The following is a 19,985-nucleotide window of genomic DNA, read 5'->3' as shown; positions in this document are numbered from 1 at the left end:
TCAAGTATCAATCTTACTCCAGGTGTGACTAATCTTCCAACAAAGACTTCTATTTTCCTTCTCACTTTCAGTTCGAAATTTTATTTTAACTTTCCAAGAATGTTAACAAGCTGAGAGAGATGCTACCTAATGATATTGTGGAAGAGATTATTGGGATCCCTGCTGGACTTATTGATTATGATGATGATAGATACATCTGGCAGGGTTTGACTAGTGGAACCTTCTTAGGTTTGAGAATTTAGGATTTGAGGAAGTGGGGAATTGTGGAATTGGTGATGTGATTGGGTGAACTGTGAATGGGAAGATGGGAATCGGGCATTGGGATGGGGAAGAAAAGGGTTGGGGTTATAATTTTTTTTTTAAAATAAAATTAAACTTGGCCAAAACGACGTCGTTTGGGCCAAGTCATTAAAAAAAAATTAAAAGACTTGGCCAAAACGACGTTGTTTTGAGCCAAGTCTACAAAAAATGAAAACTAAAATCCTTTTCTTTTCTGCGTGGTAGTCTTCTTCGTGTAGATGCCGCCACTGCAATTAAAGAAAAAGCAAAGGGCAACTGCTGCAACAGAGCCAGCCTTCGACTTCGGGGTCCCCAGCAAATTCTAGGCAAGATTTCGGCCACCTCAAAACACCCTAAGATGCGGCTCAAGACCTAAGTCGTTTAGAGCCAAGTGTACAAAAAATAAAAACTAAAATCCTTTTCTTTTCTGTGTGGTCATCTTCTTCGTGTAGATGCCGCCACTGCAATTAAAGAAAAAGCAGAGGGCAACTGCTGCAACAGAGCCAACCTTCGACTTTGGGGTCCCCAGTAAATTTTAGGCAAGATTTCCGCCACCTCAAAACACCCTAAGACGCGGCTCGAGACCTAAGCACGCCCCGATGTGCCTAGTCAAGTCCTTCGACGGCTCCCCCAAAACAAAAGTAGCAAGCCAATTGCCCAGTCTCCGAGGCAGCCTAGGTGCGCCCTGATGCGAGTATTTTAAAACACTAATATTCATTCTTATTTCTCCTTCACATCTTTATCTATGTTTTCTTGATCTCATCTCCAAGTATGGTCATTGGCCAAAGTAATTCTGATATCAAATATTATTCAAGTGAATGAACAAAACAAAATAATCGTATTCTGCTTCCACAGAGTCACAAATCAGAGAAAAATCTCACTTGCAAAATGGCGGACCTAGCTCAGTAGTTTAACACAACCAATGTTATATTACATGGGCAATGTAAGAAGCTCCTCTCCTGCAAGGATTTTTGAACCATATTTAAGGGGCATCACGAACATTACAGGACATTTTCTTGATGTCAATGGCCAGTCGTTTAGCTAGAGCCACACTTGTGATCAATCTTCCGTTCGCTGTTAGATAGGTGGTTCAGTTCGAGTCAACCATACTATCTTCTAAACATCAATTTGAGTTGTAGGATGGGTTGAACTGTGGAGCGCCATGAAGTGGCTGCAGATTCAGAACATGAAGACTACGGTTGCTGTTGCAAAGATTCTTGGATCATAGACGTCAGAGAAGGATGCATGCGGGCCGTTCTTATTGAGCGAGCTTCACTTCTACCCTCAGCATATTCCTCCCCCAATGGCCACCTTGGCCGCAATTCGTACTGATTCATAATGCAAAATAATTAATAACGCTTACAATAAACATGAAAATAAAAAAATTGATTGAAAAGCAATAATATGTAATCAAAGTTTTCATACAAACCACAATATCTTCAGGTTCATCTGCAGGTGGTGGTGGATCAAATCTTCCCATACGAAAGTTCTCAATGCCAGTCCAAGCCACCATTACACCTGCCAAGGTTAAAACTCAGGTATCAGTCTTTTTTTAGCTGAAGTTTAAGGTATCAGTCTTAATTGACAGGTGATGACCAGCTTGTCTGACAAGCAACATAGGAAAGGCTCCAAAAAATAATTATTTGTAAAGACGGAAAACTAGAGGTTTTTTCCACATTAATTTCGTGATGGCCAACTATGGGTACAATTTCTTTTAGGGGTGTGATATCCACACACCCCTTTTTACTTCTCTCACACCTTTTTAGTTTTCGGCCGTCGGATCGGATGAATTGAAAAAGATCAACGGACATAAATTAACAAGGGTGTGTGAGAAGTAAAAAGGGGTGTGTGGATATCACACCCCTTTCTTTTAATACTTAAAATAACATCATGTCAGTTACTGATGGTTAAAATGCTATGATACTCTTTTATCAAAGGAAAGTTAGCTTCATCCATAAGTTGAGCCGAAACTAGAGAAAAGGAATTACCGTTGTCAGTACAAAGGCAGGGAGGAGGACAGACTAGTTGTAAGCTATTTTTCTTGACAACCTGATCAAGGCGAGACCGAACATATTGATTTGATGCAACGCCTCCGGAGACAACCTGCATAGGAAGAACATGAGGGATCCATGATCAGCAATATTCAGGAATACCATCATAATGAGGAGGTGCCCATTATCATGTGGTGGGTTCAAGAATACAAAATCAAAGGCCGCAGTTTACGCACCAAATGTTTTACAGAAGGTTCAATTTTCAGGGCCCATTCAATTGCTCGCTCACACCTTTCCTCTAGATGTAACACCGCGACTCGCTGCATGCATCAGACAATCTTAATGTGAAGAAAGAAATAGGAGAGATAAATAACGCCGACAACTGAATAATGCAGTATTTGATCAAAATAAGATAAAGACTGACAAATATACATCCAGTCACCTGAAAAGAAGCAGCAATATCAGCTCGAATCCTTCTATCTTCGCTACTTGCTGAGGAAAGAGGAATTGTAGTATTACTGCATAACATAGGAAAGTTGGGTGGGTAAAAGTTAATAGCTAAGCTAGCAGACCATAGATCACTGCACAAAAAAGTACAGTTAGTACTGGCAGCAACCAAGAATCAATGATAATAATGTATATCAACAGATTATACATACATATTTTTAGATTCAATTGCCAGTCTCACTTGAGTCTTCAGACCAGCGTACGAGAAGTTGCAATCTTTGTGTTGTTTCATTGGGGTCTAGAAACAAATGAGTACCAGGCTTAGAATACAATTTCACATCGCAGAAATCTCAGTCATCTGTAATAGACTTCTTAAGTAGAACCAGTATATACATTCAGCCAAAGGTGGAAAAGAGAATGTCTTGAAATAAACTTACCGAGAATTTGACTGATTTGGCATCACCCTCACGAGCAAGCTCTTCAATAGCTGGCCCACCACTTCTCCTCAAGTCAAGGCCAAGCCATTTTGCAGTCTTGTCATATGCCTCGCCAATTGCATCGTCTATTGTGGTGCCAAGTTGTACATACTGACCAAGATCACGAGCAAGGATGAGTAGATTATGTCCTCCTAAAGACAGACACCAAGATTGTTAAACAATTATGACAGCCCAAATCAAATGTCATACAGCACCAAAAACTTTGATTTAGTCTACAACTTTAGATTGTCTGGGAAGTCATAAGTGTCATCTCTTATCAAAGCAGAAATCCAAATTTAGATAGAAATACAAGAAATAAAAGCAAGATACTAGCTTAACAGCCAAACTGCACCGTGAGGAAATTACAAAACAATTCATTTATTTATAAACTAATGACAATTCAAGTTTTACAGAAACCACACTAATGCTTCCAAAAAATACAAATGTTCCCTAACATACAAATACAGTGTTTCGTTTTTTTCTTGTAGTCTCACTCACTTTTTCATAATTTTTCTTGTAGTTGTCTCACTCACTCACTTTTTTGCAATGCTGACTTCTGAACTTATCCACAACACCGAAACTCAAAACCTCCCTCCAAAGAAAACACTCAAATAAATTTTTCTTCAACTTAATCGATAAGACAATAAGACATAGCTAAACCACCAAAAAAATTTTGTCAAAAACAAACAATATAGAACTTTTAGATTTTAAGTGAACAAAAAACAACTAATAAATGGTATTTAGCAACCTGTGGAAACTAAGTTTGCACGTATGGCGGCAAACACCACAGAAGTAACTGATGGATATGAGTGTTTTCATGCAGTTTCTTATGTTTATTTTATTTTTCCAAAAAGAAAAGGGTACAGTCATGTAGTCTAAAAATGTAGATGCAAAGTCCAGTGAATTAGTAAAAAGACCTAATGCGGGATAGGTGTATATTTTCTTACCTGAAATAAGCAAGGCCATGAAAGGAAATTGCAACTCTCTTTCCGTTAACCTAGATCAAGAAAAGGAAATTCATTGTATGCACAAGAGCAACTCAGATCAATATTTTAAGTGCATATAACAACCACATACTTTATACCCCTAAAAATGAGAGAGGGAGAGAGTTTGTACATTCCAGTTTGCATTGCATAGATAGTCAAAATTTCCGTACCTGGCTACAAGAGCATGAGCCTCCATGTGATGCACACCAATGATCGGTAAGTTACAGCTACCAGCAATTTCACGAGCTTTCCGCACACCAACTGCATGAATACAAAATTAGTGCTAATATGCTGTGAGGATACGAAAGAATTCAAGTCTGGTCATTTCTGAGCATAATAAAGACAATGTAACCCATTTCCAGTTTTGAATGGTAAATCACTGCCAAAAAGAAAAATCACATCTACTACTTTCCTCGAACCTATGCCCTGGAAATTCCATAGCACAAACCCAACCATAAGGCATCAGTAGTATGAAAATTTTGCAACACCAAGCAAAAGAGGAAAGAAAGAGAGTGCTGCTATGCAATTTACCACGAAGACAAAGGCCTAAACCGGGACCAATAGTAACCGCCACTGCAGATAAATTCGTCTCAGTTAACTTAGCTTTGTCAAGTGCTTCTTGCACAACCTACAATCAACAATCACAAATTCAGGCCCACATTATCACCGAGAAAAAAAGGAGATAGCCTTGAACCATTTGACTAGATTACAACTGACATTTTGAAATGGCATAAGCAATCCAAATGACACAGCAAGTTTGCAAAATATCGAGCCTATTTGTGTATTACGTGGGTGCTCAACATAAATAACAAAATCTCATTCAAGTAGAAGATGTAAATAAGATATGAACATCATACTGCGTTTAAAGGTGATAGTATGGAGGATGCTATACCTTATCAATCACCTGCAAATGTGCTTCCTCTGCCATTTTTGGAGCAACACCTCCATATTGAGCAAGCAAATCTGCCTTGATATGTGGCCAAGGCTCAAAATTAGATGAACGTATCCAATAAAAGTACCACAAAGAAAAACTAAAAATGAATCGTCATTATTGAATATTGGTAATTAAAAGAACGTAGTATGTGGCACTGTCCTAGAACCATATTTCTTCCACAACACACTTTTTTTCTAACAAGTAGGTATATGAAAAGCAGCACAGTAGACGATCATTCTTTCTCTGCCAAATTCACCATAAATCTCCATTGTGGATGATTTAAGAGTTGCGGATTGTTTGTCATGAAAGTATGAATCTTTAAGGACATTTGATTGCATTACATATTCTCCATTGTGGTTTCTCTGGAAAAATTAGATAACTCAATCGCCCTTTTCGAACATTATTCATGACCTACAGTATGGAAAAATTCGAAGCGTAACTAGGTTCCTCACTCTCTAAACGTGCGAAACTAATTTGTGCCAAATTCTTCTTCTTTTTAATGGTTCATCAGAACTCTGCAATTGTACAACCCAAACCAAATCCAAGGAACAAAATGTTCATACCTGAGAAGACACAACTTGGCTGAGGATTTCACCATTGCCTCTCACCTGTACTCATAAAACCCACAAAATACAAAACAAAACCCATCAGAAAAAACACAAAATTAACAAATACCAAGTACAAAAAGCACCAAAGGAAGCAAAATCAGAGTCATACGATAGCGGCGGCGGTGTCGTCACAGCTGGTTTCGATTCCCAGAACAATAAGATCATCTTGGGGAGATGGAGTTCGACTGTGAGGTTCCGAAAAGGCAGAATTTTTCGATGTCGAGAAAAGGGAATTGGAGGAGTTCAATGAAGAAGAAGAAGAAGAAATGGGAAGTGAAAGGATTGGACAAAGTTTTTGTCGGAGGGGTTTTAGGGATTTGAGAGTGGTTTGTAAGGGGGAAAGTGAAGGTTTTGGGAAGAGATTTAGGCGCCAAAATCTGGAAGAGAGCGCCATTCACAGAGAGGGATACGGAGATGGAGAATGGTGAGTGAATGGTGGAGGATTCAAACTTGAAAGAAGGGAACGTATTTTTCATTTCTCAAAACGTTATTATTATTATTATTATTTTTTTAATTTTTTTGAGAAACTGGGAATAACATTACTAGGGCCAAAGCTAAAAGAAACAAAAGGCTAAGAGAGACCAACAAGAACTACACAATGAGAAGAAGGTAGAAAACAGACTTGGAACAAGCCCCAAGTCACCTTAATCTTCATCCTAACAGAAATCTAAAGAGGAGGGCAAGGGAGGCTATCCTTGTTTAGCACAAGAACAAACGAAGATGGGGGTCTTACGATCCAAACAATGTCGTTCATCTCCGCACCCTCATGCGACGCTACAAAGTCAGCCGCTCCATTGCAGGTTCTTGGCACCCAAGCCCAACTACAAGATTTGAAAGCCCTACCTGCTCCACAAATTTCTAACAGAATCAGGAAAACCTCCTAATTGCCCTGCTCAATGTTCTCATTTAACCAGGAAATGAGGTTCCGCGAATCCGATTAAACAACAACATCCTCACAGCTCCATCTCAAAGCAGTCCTGCATCCCTCCAAAATCCCTAAAGCCTCCGTCATTAACACAGAAGTTGCACAGATCTGCTTTTTGCACACCACCAAGCATTGGCACGTCGAGTCCCTAATAACCACCCTAATATGACCACCTCCATCAACACCATGCCAGCTAGCATCCACGTTAACTTTAAAAACACCCAAAGGAGGCAACGACCACGTACGGGTAATAGACATCTCAGGCGTCGAGATTTGCATTGTGCCCCTGTCCGGAATAGCCTCATTGAAAAAAGACAGCGCTATTGAAGCAGCAAGGATAGTCCTCTTAGGGGAATGAAGTTTAGAATTGAAAACCATATCCCACCTTGCATTCCAAACTGACCAACACTCTAAAGCAATATAGGACAAAGCCTTTCGCATATCCTCAATATGCCCCGAGAGAGAGGACCACACTCCATCAAGCCACGACGCAAAATAAGTTATTACAGCCTTATCAATCCTCAAACCCAAAATACCTCCAAACCAAACTCTATCCACCCATGGGCATAGAAGCAAAACATGTTCAATAGACTCCTCTTGAGATTGACAAATGGGACATAAAGGATTAGGAGCGCACCTATGTTTAAATAGATTCAATTTTGTAGCAATGGCCCCACTTACTGCTCTCCACAAAAAGAGCCTGATTTTTTTTTTGGGGGGGGGGGGGGGGGGGGGGAGACAAAGACCATAACCTTTTCCAAACACCCTAGTTGACCACCACAGAAGAAGAAGGCCGTGAAACATAACTTCGACGATTCAAATTGAAGAGTCGGTGATATCCCGATTTAACCGTGAATCTTCCCCTACGTTTATGTGGCCAGATCAAACAGTCATTTTGCTCGGGGTCTCCAATAGAAACATCAAGTATTGCCTCCCTATCCCTCTCAACCACCCTACCTTTGACCTCAACCTCCAACTGGAAAAATGTTTTTTTCTCGATTGAGGCCACCAAGATTGGGTCATGCTTTTTTTCTTTTCCCTTTTGTGATTTCTAAGGTGCGGATCGAGCTTTGCGGACCACACGAATGGATCGAAGTGAGCCGTTGGATGAAATTTGAATGATTGAAAACCAATCCATTAAAATAAGCTTAGGGTAAAATTGGGTTAAAAATGACCCGTCACTTATTGAAAATAGTACCCAACATAAATTCAATTTTTTTTTGTAATTTAAACTGTCCCTCCTCCCCCCAAGATCAATAGTTACCATCTTAAATTTGCCTTCTCCTCCAAAACTTTCCATCTCCTACCATCCCTCAAACATCATTCCTGTCGAAAAGTTGCTCATTGTTCGAAAAATTTGTTGTTTGAAACCCAGTCAAAGTTTGGTTGTGCTTGTCGTCATTGCCCTTACTACAATTTTAGACAGAAGTTTAGAAATTCAGGCGAGTTTGGTTTTGAGAGTGAGTAGTCGGTTCCACAGAAATACATGGTGCTTGCTTGATTTGAGTTAGGTTTAGAGCAGGGCCTGCCTTGATGGTGTGCGATTGCCCAGGGGCCTCGATTTTTTGGGGCCCCCAATTTTAAAAACCTACAATATACTATATATAAAAAAAAGCATGGAAATAATTCACATCATCTTCGTAGCGGAGGTTTTAGGCATGATGCATGAGTTCGACTCCCTACTTGCACATATTTGTTAATTTTTGCGCAGCAACCTTTTTGAGCTACACTATTTTTTTTTTCTTTTAAATATTTGTAGTTTAATTTCTTTCATAATAAATTAAAATTCTTGAAAGTCTAATATAATCTTTATAAGCTCCCTTCTTATATGACATCATTTAATAGAATACATGTCATAATCAGAATTGTTTATTCTTTTGGTCACTATTTAAAGATCATCTAATTTTCATTCAATTTAAAAACCATTTAGTCATCCCTATATCAAAAGAAATTAGAGTACACACCTCCGTTATATTAAGTTGGTTTAATTGTTTAAGACATGAATCTCAAAATTTGAATTATTCTAATGACAATCAACAGGAGAGGGGCAGTGAGAATCATCCTCACTTTAGGGCATGAGCAAAAATGCAATAAAAAGATTCGTTATAAGATGTTACTAATATCATAACCAGTGATTTGTTTAACACATAAATTTTTTTGAGATGAGAACCAAAAACATAGAGAATCCATATAGGTACATAAACACCATACTTGTCACATCCCGGCCCGGGCGGATCACTTCCCGGGCCCCCTTCTCGCTTAACTTCGAAGTTCCTACGGAACCCGAAGCCAGTGAGTTCCCAAAAGGCCTCGTGCTAGGTAGAGATGGGAGTATACATATAAGGATCACTCCCCTGGGCGATGTGGGATGTCACAATCCACCCCCCTTAGGGGCCCGACGTCCTCGTCGGCACACCACGACCAGGGTTAGGCTCTGATACCAAATCGTCACATCCCGGCCCGGACGGATCACTTCCCAGGCCCGCTCCACCACCGTAGCACGATATTGTCCGCTTTGGGCTTACCATTCCCTCACGGTTTTGTTTTTGGGAACTCACAAGTAACTTCCCAGTGGGTCACCCATCATGGGATTGCTCTAGCCCCCTTCTCGCTTAACTTCGAAGTTCCTATGGAACCCAAAGCCAGTGAGCTCCCAAAAAGCCTCGTGCTAGGTAGAGATGAGAATATACATATAAGGATCACTCCCCTGGGCGATGTGGGATGTCACAATACTGTACTTCATTTTTATTTATTTATTTGACGTTATATTAAATTATACACAGTAAAAAATAAAAAATGTAAAAGAAAATATACCAACCAAAATTTTAGACCATGTAAGGGTCTCTGTTTGAGTTTTGCACAGGGCCTCCAAAATCTTAGGACCGGCCTTGGTTCAGAGTCGTTGCTTCCTTAATAGTCGATGCCATACTTCATTCTCCAAAGTAAATTTGAAATTTGGTGAGTTTGGAAATATGGAACCTAGAAATAAAATTGGTTATTTATGGAAGTTGGTTGATGAAATTAGTTGAAATTGGGTTCAGGGTTGATGAAATTAGTTGAAATTGGTGGATATTTGTGGAATTTTTGAGAAATTTCGATGGGATGTGAGTTTTTGAAATGTTGTTGGCAGGTTGTGTATTAGGGATAGGTCATTCAGTTTTGTTTTGTTGAAGTTATATTATTGAGTTGGGAATGATTTGTGTTGACATGTTGTGTTAACGTTATACATTGTTGAATTTGGTTGTTATCAAGGGATATATATACATATATACATATATAACCAATTTTCTTTCTTCCAGCCAAACAGTAAGACGTGGTCCAAACAATAAGTCTTTCAGACCCACATGTTTTAAAAGCTCTTACTCTTAATATCAAAACCTCCGGGTACCAAGTCCTGGAAGGAACACAACCTTTGGCACTTATTTTTAGAATTTATTACAAAGTCACTGGCACAAACATGAATTTTCAAGCTTTGAACAAAAGTCCTCGTGACCACACTCTTTTAATCCAAACAACCCAAGAAAGCGCAAACATAAGAGTACCAAGAACCATTAGGTGGTCAGACATCAGTCTCCCCTCAGATTGGTGTTTAATTAATGAAAGTAAGTCGGTTTCTGTTCAAAACAGCCCCGTTAATCTTGACAACATTGAACAATCTTTTGATGGCACTGTAAAAATCAATTTTGATCGTCCAGCAAGAAAATCTTGTGAATCAGTTTTGTCACACAAATCTTTTGCTCCTAGCAGACAGTCTTTTTCTGGATCCACGTTAACCGATAGACTGGGTCAAGATCAAGATTTGATCAAATCTTTAGTAAACAAAAAGTTAAAAGAGCAGGAAGCTGCACAACAAGATTTAGTCAATGATTTACACAAATTAAAGTCTGTCGACACTTCTTCACCAATTGCACATCCTGTTTATCATCCTCCAAACCAAGAAGAACCCACTTCTCCAACTCCTTCTGATTTTGAAACAACATCGGTGAATCACCAATTACTGGTTTTAAACAAACCACATAAAATACGATGGAGGAAGCTTAAAGCTGACATCGCTTCTGAGGAAAACATCCCCAGAAGAAATATTTTTAGAAAAAAGTATTGTGATGAAGAAAAGCTAGCCATATATGCCGAATGGAAAGCTTTTGTAGAACAATACCAATTTGAAATATCTTTCTTTGATTTTATTGAAAAACATTATGAAACAAAAAACAAAGTTACGGTTGTTACCAAAGAAAATTGGGTTAAGGAAGACAAAACTTTGGTTTCCTCTAGTCATCCTCCCAAAGAAACTATTTTAATTTCCACTGGTAATACCAACATTCCCGCAACCCCTTTCAAAATTCCAAAAGAAGATTCTGGTTTTAAACCTGTCATTGAACAGAATAATTTTACAAACCAAAGTCTTCATACTATTGGAAAACAGTTAGACAAAATTGAAACCAAAATCGACAAATTGTCTCAACCAAAATCTTCTCAAAAAGAAAAACCTTTAGTAAATTTTACTGATACCGCTTCAAGTTCCACTGCTTTAAAATCTATGACTACTTTACAAAAAATTGATCATATGCTCACTGAGCTCAAAAAAGAAAAAGTTGTTAATGTTTTGCAAAACAATGATGTTTCTGTCGAAGAAGAAAACACATCTGATCCAGATTCTTCTCAGGACACGGAAACTAGTTCTGCTATTCAAAATATTGAAAATGCTTTTCACAACATTGACAAAAACCAACCCCCAGAGCGCATTGCCAAATTACTCCTTCCACCAAATTTTCATTTCTTACCAACCACTTGGCTCTGATACCAAATGCATGCAAATGCTTCCAATGCTCATCTATTGACCGCCGACCATAGAATATAAAGTGCGGAAGTAAAACATAAAATAGCAGCAGGCGGCATAGCCGTCCATAGAATTTAAAGTGCAGAAATAAAACATATAAAAACAGAGTAGCATATCAAAATAATGAATTAAACGTAATGATGCAAATATATTTGGAAAATAAGTTTTATTGAAAACTTACTGCAATGCAGATAACAAACAGGTATTGCCTAATGGCAGATGAAACAAGTAAACAAAGAGATGGAGCTCGCAAGCATCCTGAATAATATATATGTATTACAAGTGTTTGAAAAATAATCTCAGAGAGATGATATTGAACTGAGCTTTTGAAATTAAAAACTTATTGTGAGATCTGGAAAACAATCAAAATGGATAGGTCCATTATAAAGACTTGATTCAATCATTCCAAGAATACTATCGTTAAAATCAGTAAATCGGGCGTCACGAAGACATAAAAGAATAGATGTATTAAGACCTTTTCGTGTTAAAGGTTTAACCGCGATTTGAACTAAACCAATGTGAAGATAGTTATGACTGTTTTTGCGATGCGCTTTGATTTGTTCTGGAGAAAATAATTGACAAGTCTCATGTTCTTTGCTAAGAGCATAAGCCTTCTCAACTGTTTTGACGTGATGTTCGGATTTAAAAGAGGTCAAAGACCATTTTTTCTTGTAAATATTTTGGGTTGAAACTTTTGGAATGTTCCAGTCGGAAAAATCAATACTTTCGTCTGTTTGAAAATCCAGTTTTTGTTCTTCATTGACAATGTCAGGTATAGTTCCTAAGGTGGATCTAGAGCTAGTGCTGGCCATTGAACTAGATCTAAATAATCTACTCATGAAATGCACAAAACAAGTATACTATATGCAAGACTTAAAAGATTCACCTTCCTCGTATGTCTAGACTCTTCCCCCGCTCATGCGCTCCGCTCATGCCTCTCCTGGGACTTATTGTTTGGACCACGTCTTACTGTTTGGCTGGAAGAAAGAAGAACTGAGGACCGACGATTAAGAAATGCAGATAAGATACAAGTATGTGAATAACAATGAACAGATTAGATAGATGCTAATGCAATAACCAACCACTTGGCTCTGATACCAAATGGGGCGGAACTAACAACAGGCGGCAAAGCCAGCCATAGAATATAAAGTGCGGAAGTAAAACATAAAATAGCAGCAGGCGGCATAGCCGTCCATAGAATTTAAAGTGCAGAAATAAAACATATAAAAACAGAGTAGCATATCAAAATAATGAATTAAACGTAATGATGCAAATATATTTGGAAAATAAGTTTAATTCATTATTTTGATATGCTACTCTATTTTTATATGTTTTATTTCTGCACTTTAAATTCTATGGACGGCTATGCCGCCTGCTGCTATTTTATGTTTTACTTCCGCACTTTATATTCTATGGCCGGCTTTGCCGCCTGTTGTTAGTTCCGCCCCATTTGGTATCAGAGCCAAGTGGTTGGTAAGAAATGAAAATTTGGTGGAAGGAGTAATTTGGCAATGCGCTCTGGGGGTTGGTTTTTGTCAATGTTGTGAAAAGGTTTGTTGGAAGATCTTTTGTTTTTATAAAATCTGGATTGATGTTTAGAAAACTTGCTGGTTTGTTGTGCTTTTTTCTTTTTACTCGAAGGAGCGATTGGAGGTAAACCATATTGTTCACAAAATGTTCCAAGTTCGTATTTAGCAATAGATTTATCTTTATGAACTTGTTTTGTATTTATCAGATTCATGAATTTGAATTTGCCAAAAGCCTGATTTCATATCAAATTTAGAAAAAACAGTTGCCTGAGAAAGTCTCTTTATCAAGTCTCTTTTGTTAGGAATTGGATATCGGATCCATTCTAAAACATCATTCAAAGGTTTGTAGTTAATAACTAGTCGTGGAGCGCCGCGTTCTAATTCTGCGTTTTTTTGGACATAAAAAGCGGGGCAAGACCATGGAGATTTGCTTTTACGGATAATTCCTTTTTCTAAAAGTTGATTAATTTCAGTTTTACAAAACTCTAAAACTTCCTGATTCATTTGAATAGGTCGTGCTTTTGTGGGGATTTTTGACTCAATAAAATCTTTAACATAAGGTAGTTTAACAATATGTTGTTTTCTGTGCCAAAAAGCATTTGGAAGATCGGAACAAATTTCTTTAGTAAGCTTATCAGAAAACTGGCGAATAGAATCTAATAAAGATTTGTTTGTTAATTGTTCTTCAATTCTTTTGTGAAGAATTTCTTCTTGTAAAAAAGCAATTTGTTGGGATTTTGCAGTAATCTGGTTGAGAGTTTTCGAAACATTATCTTTTTGAAGTTGTTTTAACTTTTTAAGATCTGTTTCCATGCAAAATTCAAAAGTAATTTTTTGGCCAAAAACCTTGGTAGAAATGCAGTTATGATGAACTTTGAAAGGATAAATTAATGCAATGAAAGGGAGTCCCAAAATGACTGGATCAGAAATATTTTTGATTAAAACAAATGGAGTTTTAAAACAAATATTTTGTTGACAAACATGGGCTTTGGGAATTTCATAGTTTAATTTCATCGGGGATTGATTTGCAGCGCTAAGTGTTTCCGTGGACTTGTGAAAATATTTAGTAGGTATTAACCCTTCTTGAATGCAATTTAAATCTGCACCTGAATCAATTAAAGCGATGGTTTCTAAATGAAAATCTTCGATTACTATCGTAACTTTAGAATACCATTTTCGAATTCTTATTTTGTCTAAAAGACTTAAAACAAGTTCTTTTGAAGAAGAAGATTTAGCTGAGTGAGCGTCGGAATCGGAATTTGAGGAAGAACCATTTTGTTCTTGGACGAGCTCTTGCGTACGTACTCTACTGAGTCCTCAAATTTGGTATCAGAGCCAAGTGGTTGGTAATTGCATTAGCATCTATCTAATCTGTTCATTGCTATTCACATACTTGTATCTTATCTGCATTTCTTAATCGTCGGTCCTCAGTTCTTCTTTCTTCCAGCCAAACAGTAAGACGTGGTCCAAACAATAAGTCCCAGGAGAGGCATGAGCGGGGGAAGAGTCTAGACATACGAGGAAGGTGAATCTTTTAAGTCTTGCATATAGTATACTTGTTTTGTGCATTTCATGAGTAGATTATTTAGATCTAGTTCAATGGCCAGCACTAGCTCTAGATCCACCTTAGGAACCATACCTGACATTGTCAATGAAGAACAAAAACTGGATTTTCAAACAGACGAAAGTATTGATTTTTCCGACTGGAACATTCCAAAAGTTTCAACCCAAAATATTTACAAGAAAAAATGGTCTTTGACCTCTTTTGAATCCGAACATCACGTCAAAACAGTTGAGAAGGCTTATGCTCTTAGCAAAGAACATGAGACTTGTCAATTATTTTCTCCAAAACAAATCAAAGTGCATCGCAAAAACGGTCATAACTATCTTCACATTGGTTTAGTTCAAATCGCGGTTAAACCTTTAACACGAAAAGGTCTTAATACGTCTATTCTTTTATGTCTTCGTAACGCCCGATTTACTGATTTTAACGATAGTATTCTTGGAATGATTGAATCAAGTCTTTATAACGGACCTATCCATTTTGATTGTTTTCCAGATCTCACAATAAGTCTTTCAGACCCACATGTTTTAAAAGCTCTTACTCTTAATATCAAAACCTCCGGGTACCAAGTCCTGGAAGGAACACAACATTTGGCACTTATTTTTAGAATTTATTACAAAGTCACTGGCACAAACATGAATTTTCAAGCTTTGAACAAAAGTCCTTGCGACCACACTCTTTTAATCCAAACAACCCAAGAAAGCGCAAACATAAGAGTACCAAGAACCATTAGGTGGTCAGACATCAGTCTCCCCTCAGATTGGTGTTTAATTAATGAAAGTAAGCCGGTTTCCGTTCAAAACAGCCTCGTTAATCTTGACAACATTGAACAATATTTTTACGGCACTGTAAAAATCAATTTTGATCGTCCAGCAAGAAAATCTTGTGAATTAGTTTTGTCACACAAATCTTTTGCTCCTAGCAGACAGTATTTTTCTGGATCCACATCAACCGATAGACTGGGTCAAGATCAAGATTTGATCAAATCTTTAGTAAACAAAAAGTTAAAAGAGCAGGAAGCTGCACAACAAGACTTAGTCAATGATTTACTCAACTTAAAGTCTGTCAACACTTCTTCACAAGTTGCACATCCTGTTTATCATCCTCCAAACCAAGAAGAACCCACTTCTCCAACTCCTTCTGATTTTGAAACAACATCGATGAATCACCAATTACTTGTTTTAAACAAACCACATAAAATACGATGGAGGAAGCTTAAAGCTGACATCGCTTCTGAGGAAAACATCCCCAGAAGAAATATTTTTAGAAAAAAGTATTGTGATGAAGAAAAGCTAGCCATATATGCCGAATGGAAAGCTTTTGTAGAACAATACCAATTTGAAATATCTTTCTTTGATTTTATTGAAAAACATTATGAAACAAAAAACAAAGTTACGGTTGTTACCAAAGAAAATTGGGTTAAGGAAGACAAAACTTTGGTTTCCTCTAGTCATCCTCCCAAAGAAACTATTTTAATTTCCACTGGTAATACCAACATTCCCGCAACCCCTTTCAAAATTCCAAAAGAAGATTCTGGTTTTAAACCTGTAATTGAACAGAATAATTTTACAAACCAAAGTCTTCATACTATTGGAAAACAGTTAGACAAAATTGAAACCAAAATCGACAAATTGTCTCAACCAAAATCTTCCCAAAAAGAAAAACCTTTAGTAAATTTTACTGATAGTGCTTCAAGTTCCACTGCTTTAAAATCTATGACTACTTTACAAAAAATTGATCATATGCTCACTGAGCTCAAAAAAGAAAAAGTTGTTAATGTTTTGCAAAACAATGATGTTTCTGTCGAAGAAGAAAACACATCTGATCCAGATTCTTCTCAGGACACGGAAACTAGTTCTGCTATTCAAAATATTGAAAATGCTTTTCACAACATTGATCTTCAACCAACTCTTGATTTAAAACGTATTCGTACTCATCCGGTCAACCCTACTTCTCTCATAAAAAACTGGTATCCCAGGCCAACTCCTCCTGACCTTCAATTTGAAGAACGAAATATTCAAAATCAATTTTCAGTTGCAGCCGACAAACTTTATGAGTGGAACATAGATGGCTTATCCGAACAAGAACTTTTGAACAAACTTCAACACATGTCCATGGTTGCTAATAGCTACATTTCAAATCACAATTTTACACAAACACAAATCGTTGATCTTCTCGTCACTGGTTTCACTGGAATGCTTCATTCTTGGTTGGAGAAGCACTTAACTTCTCAGTCCAGAGATGAAATACGCTTTGCGGTCAAAAAAGATGAGGAAGGATTTCCCATTTTTGACGAAACGATAGGACAGGGAATACCCGACGGAGTAAATACTTTACTTTATACGATTATAGAACACTTTATAGGAACACCCAACAACGTTACTACGCGTATTCACGACCAACTGAGTAATTTAAGGTGTCCAACCTTAAGTGATTTCAGATGGTATAAAGATGTTTTCATATCCAAAGTTATGCTTCGGGAAGATAGTAATCAACCTTTTTGGAAAGAAAAATTTATCAATGGTTTACCAAATCTTTTTGCTCACAAAATTCGAAATGTTTAAGTAAATGAAGAAGGTGTCATACCTTATCATACCCTTACTTATGGTAACATAGTTAATGTTATTCAAAAGGAAGGATTGAAAATATGTATCGACATGAAGATTTCAAAACAAGTTCATAAAGATAAATCTATTGCTAAATATGAACTTGGAACATTTTGTGAACAATATGGTTTACCTCCAATCGCTCCTTCGAGTAAAAAGAAAAAAGCACAACAAACCAGCAAGTTTTCTAAACATCAATCCAGATTTTATAAAAACAAAAGATCTTCCAACAAACCTTTTCAAACAAATAAATTTTATGAAAAACCATCTTCAAGCAGAAAACCTTTTCGAAAGTCTAAAAAGGATTTTCAAAATAAAAAGGGAAAGTGTTACAAGTGTGGTAAATTTGGTCATTATGCAAATGAATGCAAGGTTAACAAGGTTATTAACCAACTAAAAATCTCTGAAGAAGAGAAAGTTCAACTTATTCAGGCTTTAGAAATTAGAAATACCGACTCTAATCAATCTGATAAAAATCCCGATTTTTCCGTCTCCGACTCTAGCAGTTCTAGCGACGTCTCCTCGCCAAACATTAAGTTTGGGTGCACGGACACTTGTTGTAATAAAATCTCAGTGCTTAATAAGCAAGAAGAACAAGAAGAGTTTTTAATGGAATTAATTAGTAAAGTCGATGACCCTGATTTAAAATCTTTTTATTTGAAAAAACTCAAAAATTTGATTTCTTCTCATGAACCTGGCACTAGTCAAACTTCTTCTCAAAAGATTTCTCTCAGTACCACTTTGGAACGTTTTAATAAACCCAAAAAGGAGATCACCATCAAAGATCTGCAAAAAGAAGTTAATCAAATCAAATCGGAAATTAAGTTTTTAAAATCCGAAAATACCGAAATTCGTTCACAACTCAGTAGAGTACGTACGCAATAGCTCGTCCAAGAACAAAATGGTTCTTCCTCAAATTCCGATTCCGACGCTCACTCAGCTAAATCTTCTTCTTCAAAAGAACTTGTTTTAAGTCTTTTAGACAAAATAAGAATTCGAAAATGGTATTTTAAAGTTACGATAGTAATCGAAGATTTTCATTTAGAAACCATCGCTTTAATTGATTCAGGTGCAGATTTAAATTGCATTCAAGAAGGGTTAATACCAACTAAATATTTTCACAAGTCCACGGAAACACTTAGCGCTGCAAATCAATCCCCGATGAAATTAAACTATGAAATTCCCAAAGCCCATGTTTGTCAACAAAATATTTGTTTTAAAACTCCATTTGTTTTAATCAAAAATATTTCTGATCCAGTCATTTTGGGACTCCCTTTCATTGCATTAATTTATCCTTTCAAAGTTCATCATAACTGCATTTCTACCAAGGTTTTTGGCCAAAAATTACTTTTGAATTTTGCATGGAAACAGATCTTAAAAAGTTAAAACAACTTCAAAAAGATAATGTTTCGAAAACTCTCAACCAGATTACTGCAAAATCCCAACAAATTGCTTTTTTACAGGAAGAAATTCTTCACAAAAGAATTGAAGAACAATTAACAAACAAATCTTTATTAGATTCTATTCGCCAGTTTTCTGATAAGCTTACTAAAGAAATTTGTTCTGATCTTCCAAATGCTTTTTGGCACAGAAAACAACATATTGTTAAACTACCTTATGTTAAAGATTTTATTGAGTCAAAAATCCCTACAAAAGCACGACCTATTCAAATGAATCAGGAAGTTTTAGAGTTTTGTAAAACTGAAATTAATCAACTTTTAGAAAAAGGAATTATCCGTAAAAGCAAATCTCCATGGTCTTGCCCTGCTTTTTATGTCCAGAAAAACGCAGAATTAGAACGCGGCGCTCCACGACTAGTTATTAACTACAAACCTTTGAATGATGTTTTAGAATGGATCCGATATCCAATTCCTAACAAAAGAGACTTGATAAAGAGACTTTCTCAGGCAACTGTTTTTTCTAAATTTGATATGAAATCAGGCTTTTGACAAATTCAAATTCATGAATCTGATAAATACAAAACTGCTTTTGTAACTCCTTTCGGACATTACGAGTGGAATGTAATGCCTTTCGGCTTGAAAAATGCACCAAGTGAATTTCAAAATATCATGAATGAAATTTTTAATCAATACAGCCATTTTTCGATTGTTTATATTGATGATGTATTAATTTTCCCAAAATCAATAGATGAGCATTGGAAGCATTTGCATGCATTTGTTAGGATCATTAGGTCCAATGGGTTAGTTGTTTCAGCATCTAAGATTAAGTTATTTCAAACCAAAGTTAGATTTTTAGGTTACCATATTTACAGGTTTACCATCCAACCAATTGATCGAGTCATCCAGTTTGCTGATAAATTTCCAGATCAAATTATTGATAAAACCTAGCTTCAAAGATTCCTTGGATCTCTCAATTATGTTTCAGAATTTTATCCTCATCTTCGTCAACAATGTAAACCTTTGTTTGATCGTCTCAAGGAGAATCCTCCATCATGGTCTCAAAATCATACTTCCATTGTTAAACAGATAAAAAATCATGTCAAGACTTTGCCCTGCCTTGGCATTCCAACTCCCGACTCTTTCAAAATAGTCGAAACCGACGCATCCGATATCGGTTATGGAGGTATCCTCAAACAGAAAACTTCTTCCGAATCTCCTGAACAAATTGTTCGTTTCCATTCAGGAATTTGGAATCCGGCTCAAAGCAACTATAGTACTATTAAAAAAGAGATTTTATCAATTGTATTATGCATTAGCAAATTCCAAGATGATTTATTAAATCAAAAATTTTTAGTTCGTGTTGATTGCAAATCTGCAAAACATGTTTTACAAAAAGATGTTCA

At 36.8% G+C, this 19,985-nt stretch overlaps 1 protein-coding gene across 4 annotated transcripts; it reads right to left on the bottom strand.

The window, feature by feature from the left end:
* Nucleotides 1–1,057: 1,057 nt before the first annotated feature.
* GCP1 (glycoprotease 1) lies at nt 1,058–6,197 on the bottom strand. Of its 4 annotated transcripts, none has more exons than XM_088684255.1 (13): nt 5,831–6,197; nt 5,677–5,721; nt 5,072–5,146; nt 4,711–4,807; nt 4,350–4,440; nt 4,141–4,190; nt 3,155–3,345; nt 2,930–3,015; nt 2,713–2,851; nt 2,507–2,590; nt 2,268–2,382; nt 1,705–1,797; nt 1,058–1,607 (listed from the first exon to the last, which is right to left on the bottom strand). In XM_088684255.1, exons 1-13 carry the CDS (start codon nt 6,113–6,115, stop codon nt 1,564–1,566), a joined length of 1,395 nt encoding a protein of 464 aa, XP_088540381.1. In that variant the 5' UTR covers nt 6,116–6,197; the 3' UTR covers nt 1,058–1,563. The 4 variants fall into 4 exon arrangements, with proteins under 4 accessions (XP_088540381.1, XP_088540376.1, XP_068344532.2 ...); XM_088684250.1 differs by having other exon boundaries at nt 1,709–1,797; XM_068488431.2 differs by having other exon boundaries at nt 2,713–2,788.
* Nucleotides 6,198–19,985: the final 13,788 nt, after the last annotated feature.

Source organism: Pyrus communis, chromosome 2 (assembly GCF_041283825.1).
Source record: "Pyrus communis isolate YQ-2024b chromosome 2, ASM4128382v1, whole genome shotgun sequence".
Classification (NCBI taxonomy): domain Eukaryota; kingdom Viridiplantae; phylum Streptophyta; class Magnoliopsida; order Rosales; family Rosaceae; genus Pyrus; species Pyrus communis.
Note: the sequence above shows the minus strand (reverse complement) of the source record. Positions and strands in the feature narration are given on the sequence as shown.

Coding starts and splice junctions, on each gene's coding strand:
- GCP1 (XM_088684250.1), bottom strand. CDS start 6,115: ATGGCGCTCTCTTCCAGATTTTGGCGCCTAAATCTCTTCCCAAAACCT. Junction 2,591..2,712: donor ATATTGCTGCTTCTTTTCAG/GTGACTGGATGT, acceptor TGATGCATGCAG/CGAGTCGCGGTGTTACATCT. Junction 1,608..1,708: donor ATGAACCTGAAGATATTGTG/GTTTGTATGAAA, acceptor ATTATGAATCAG/TACGAATTGCGGCCAAGGTG.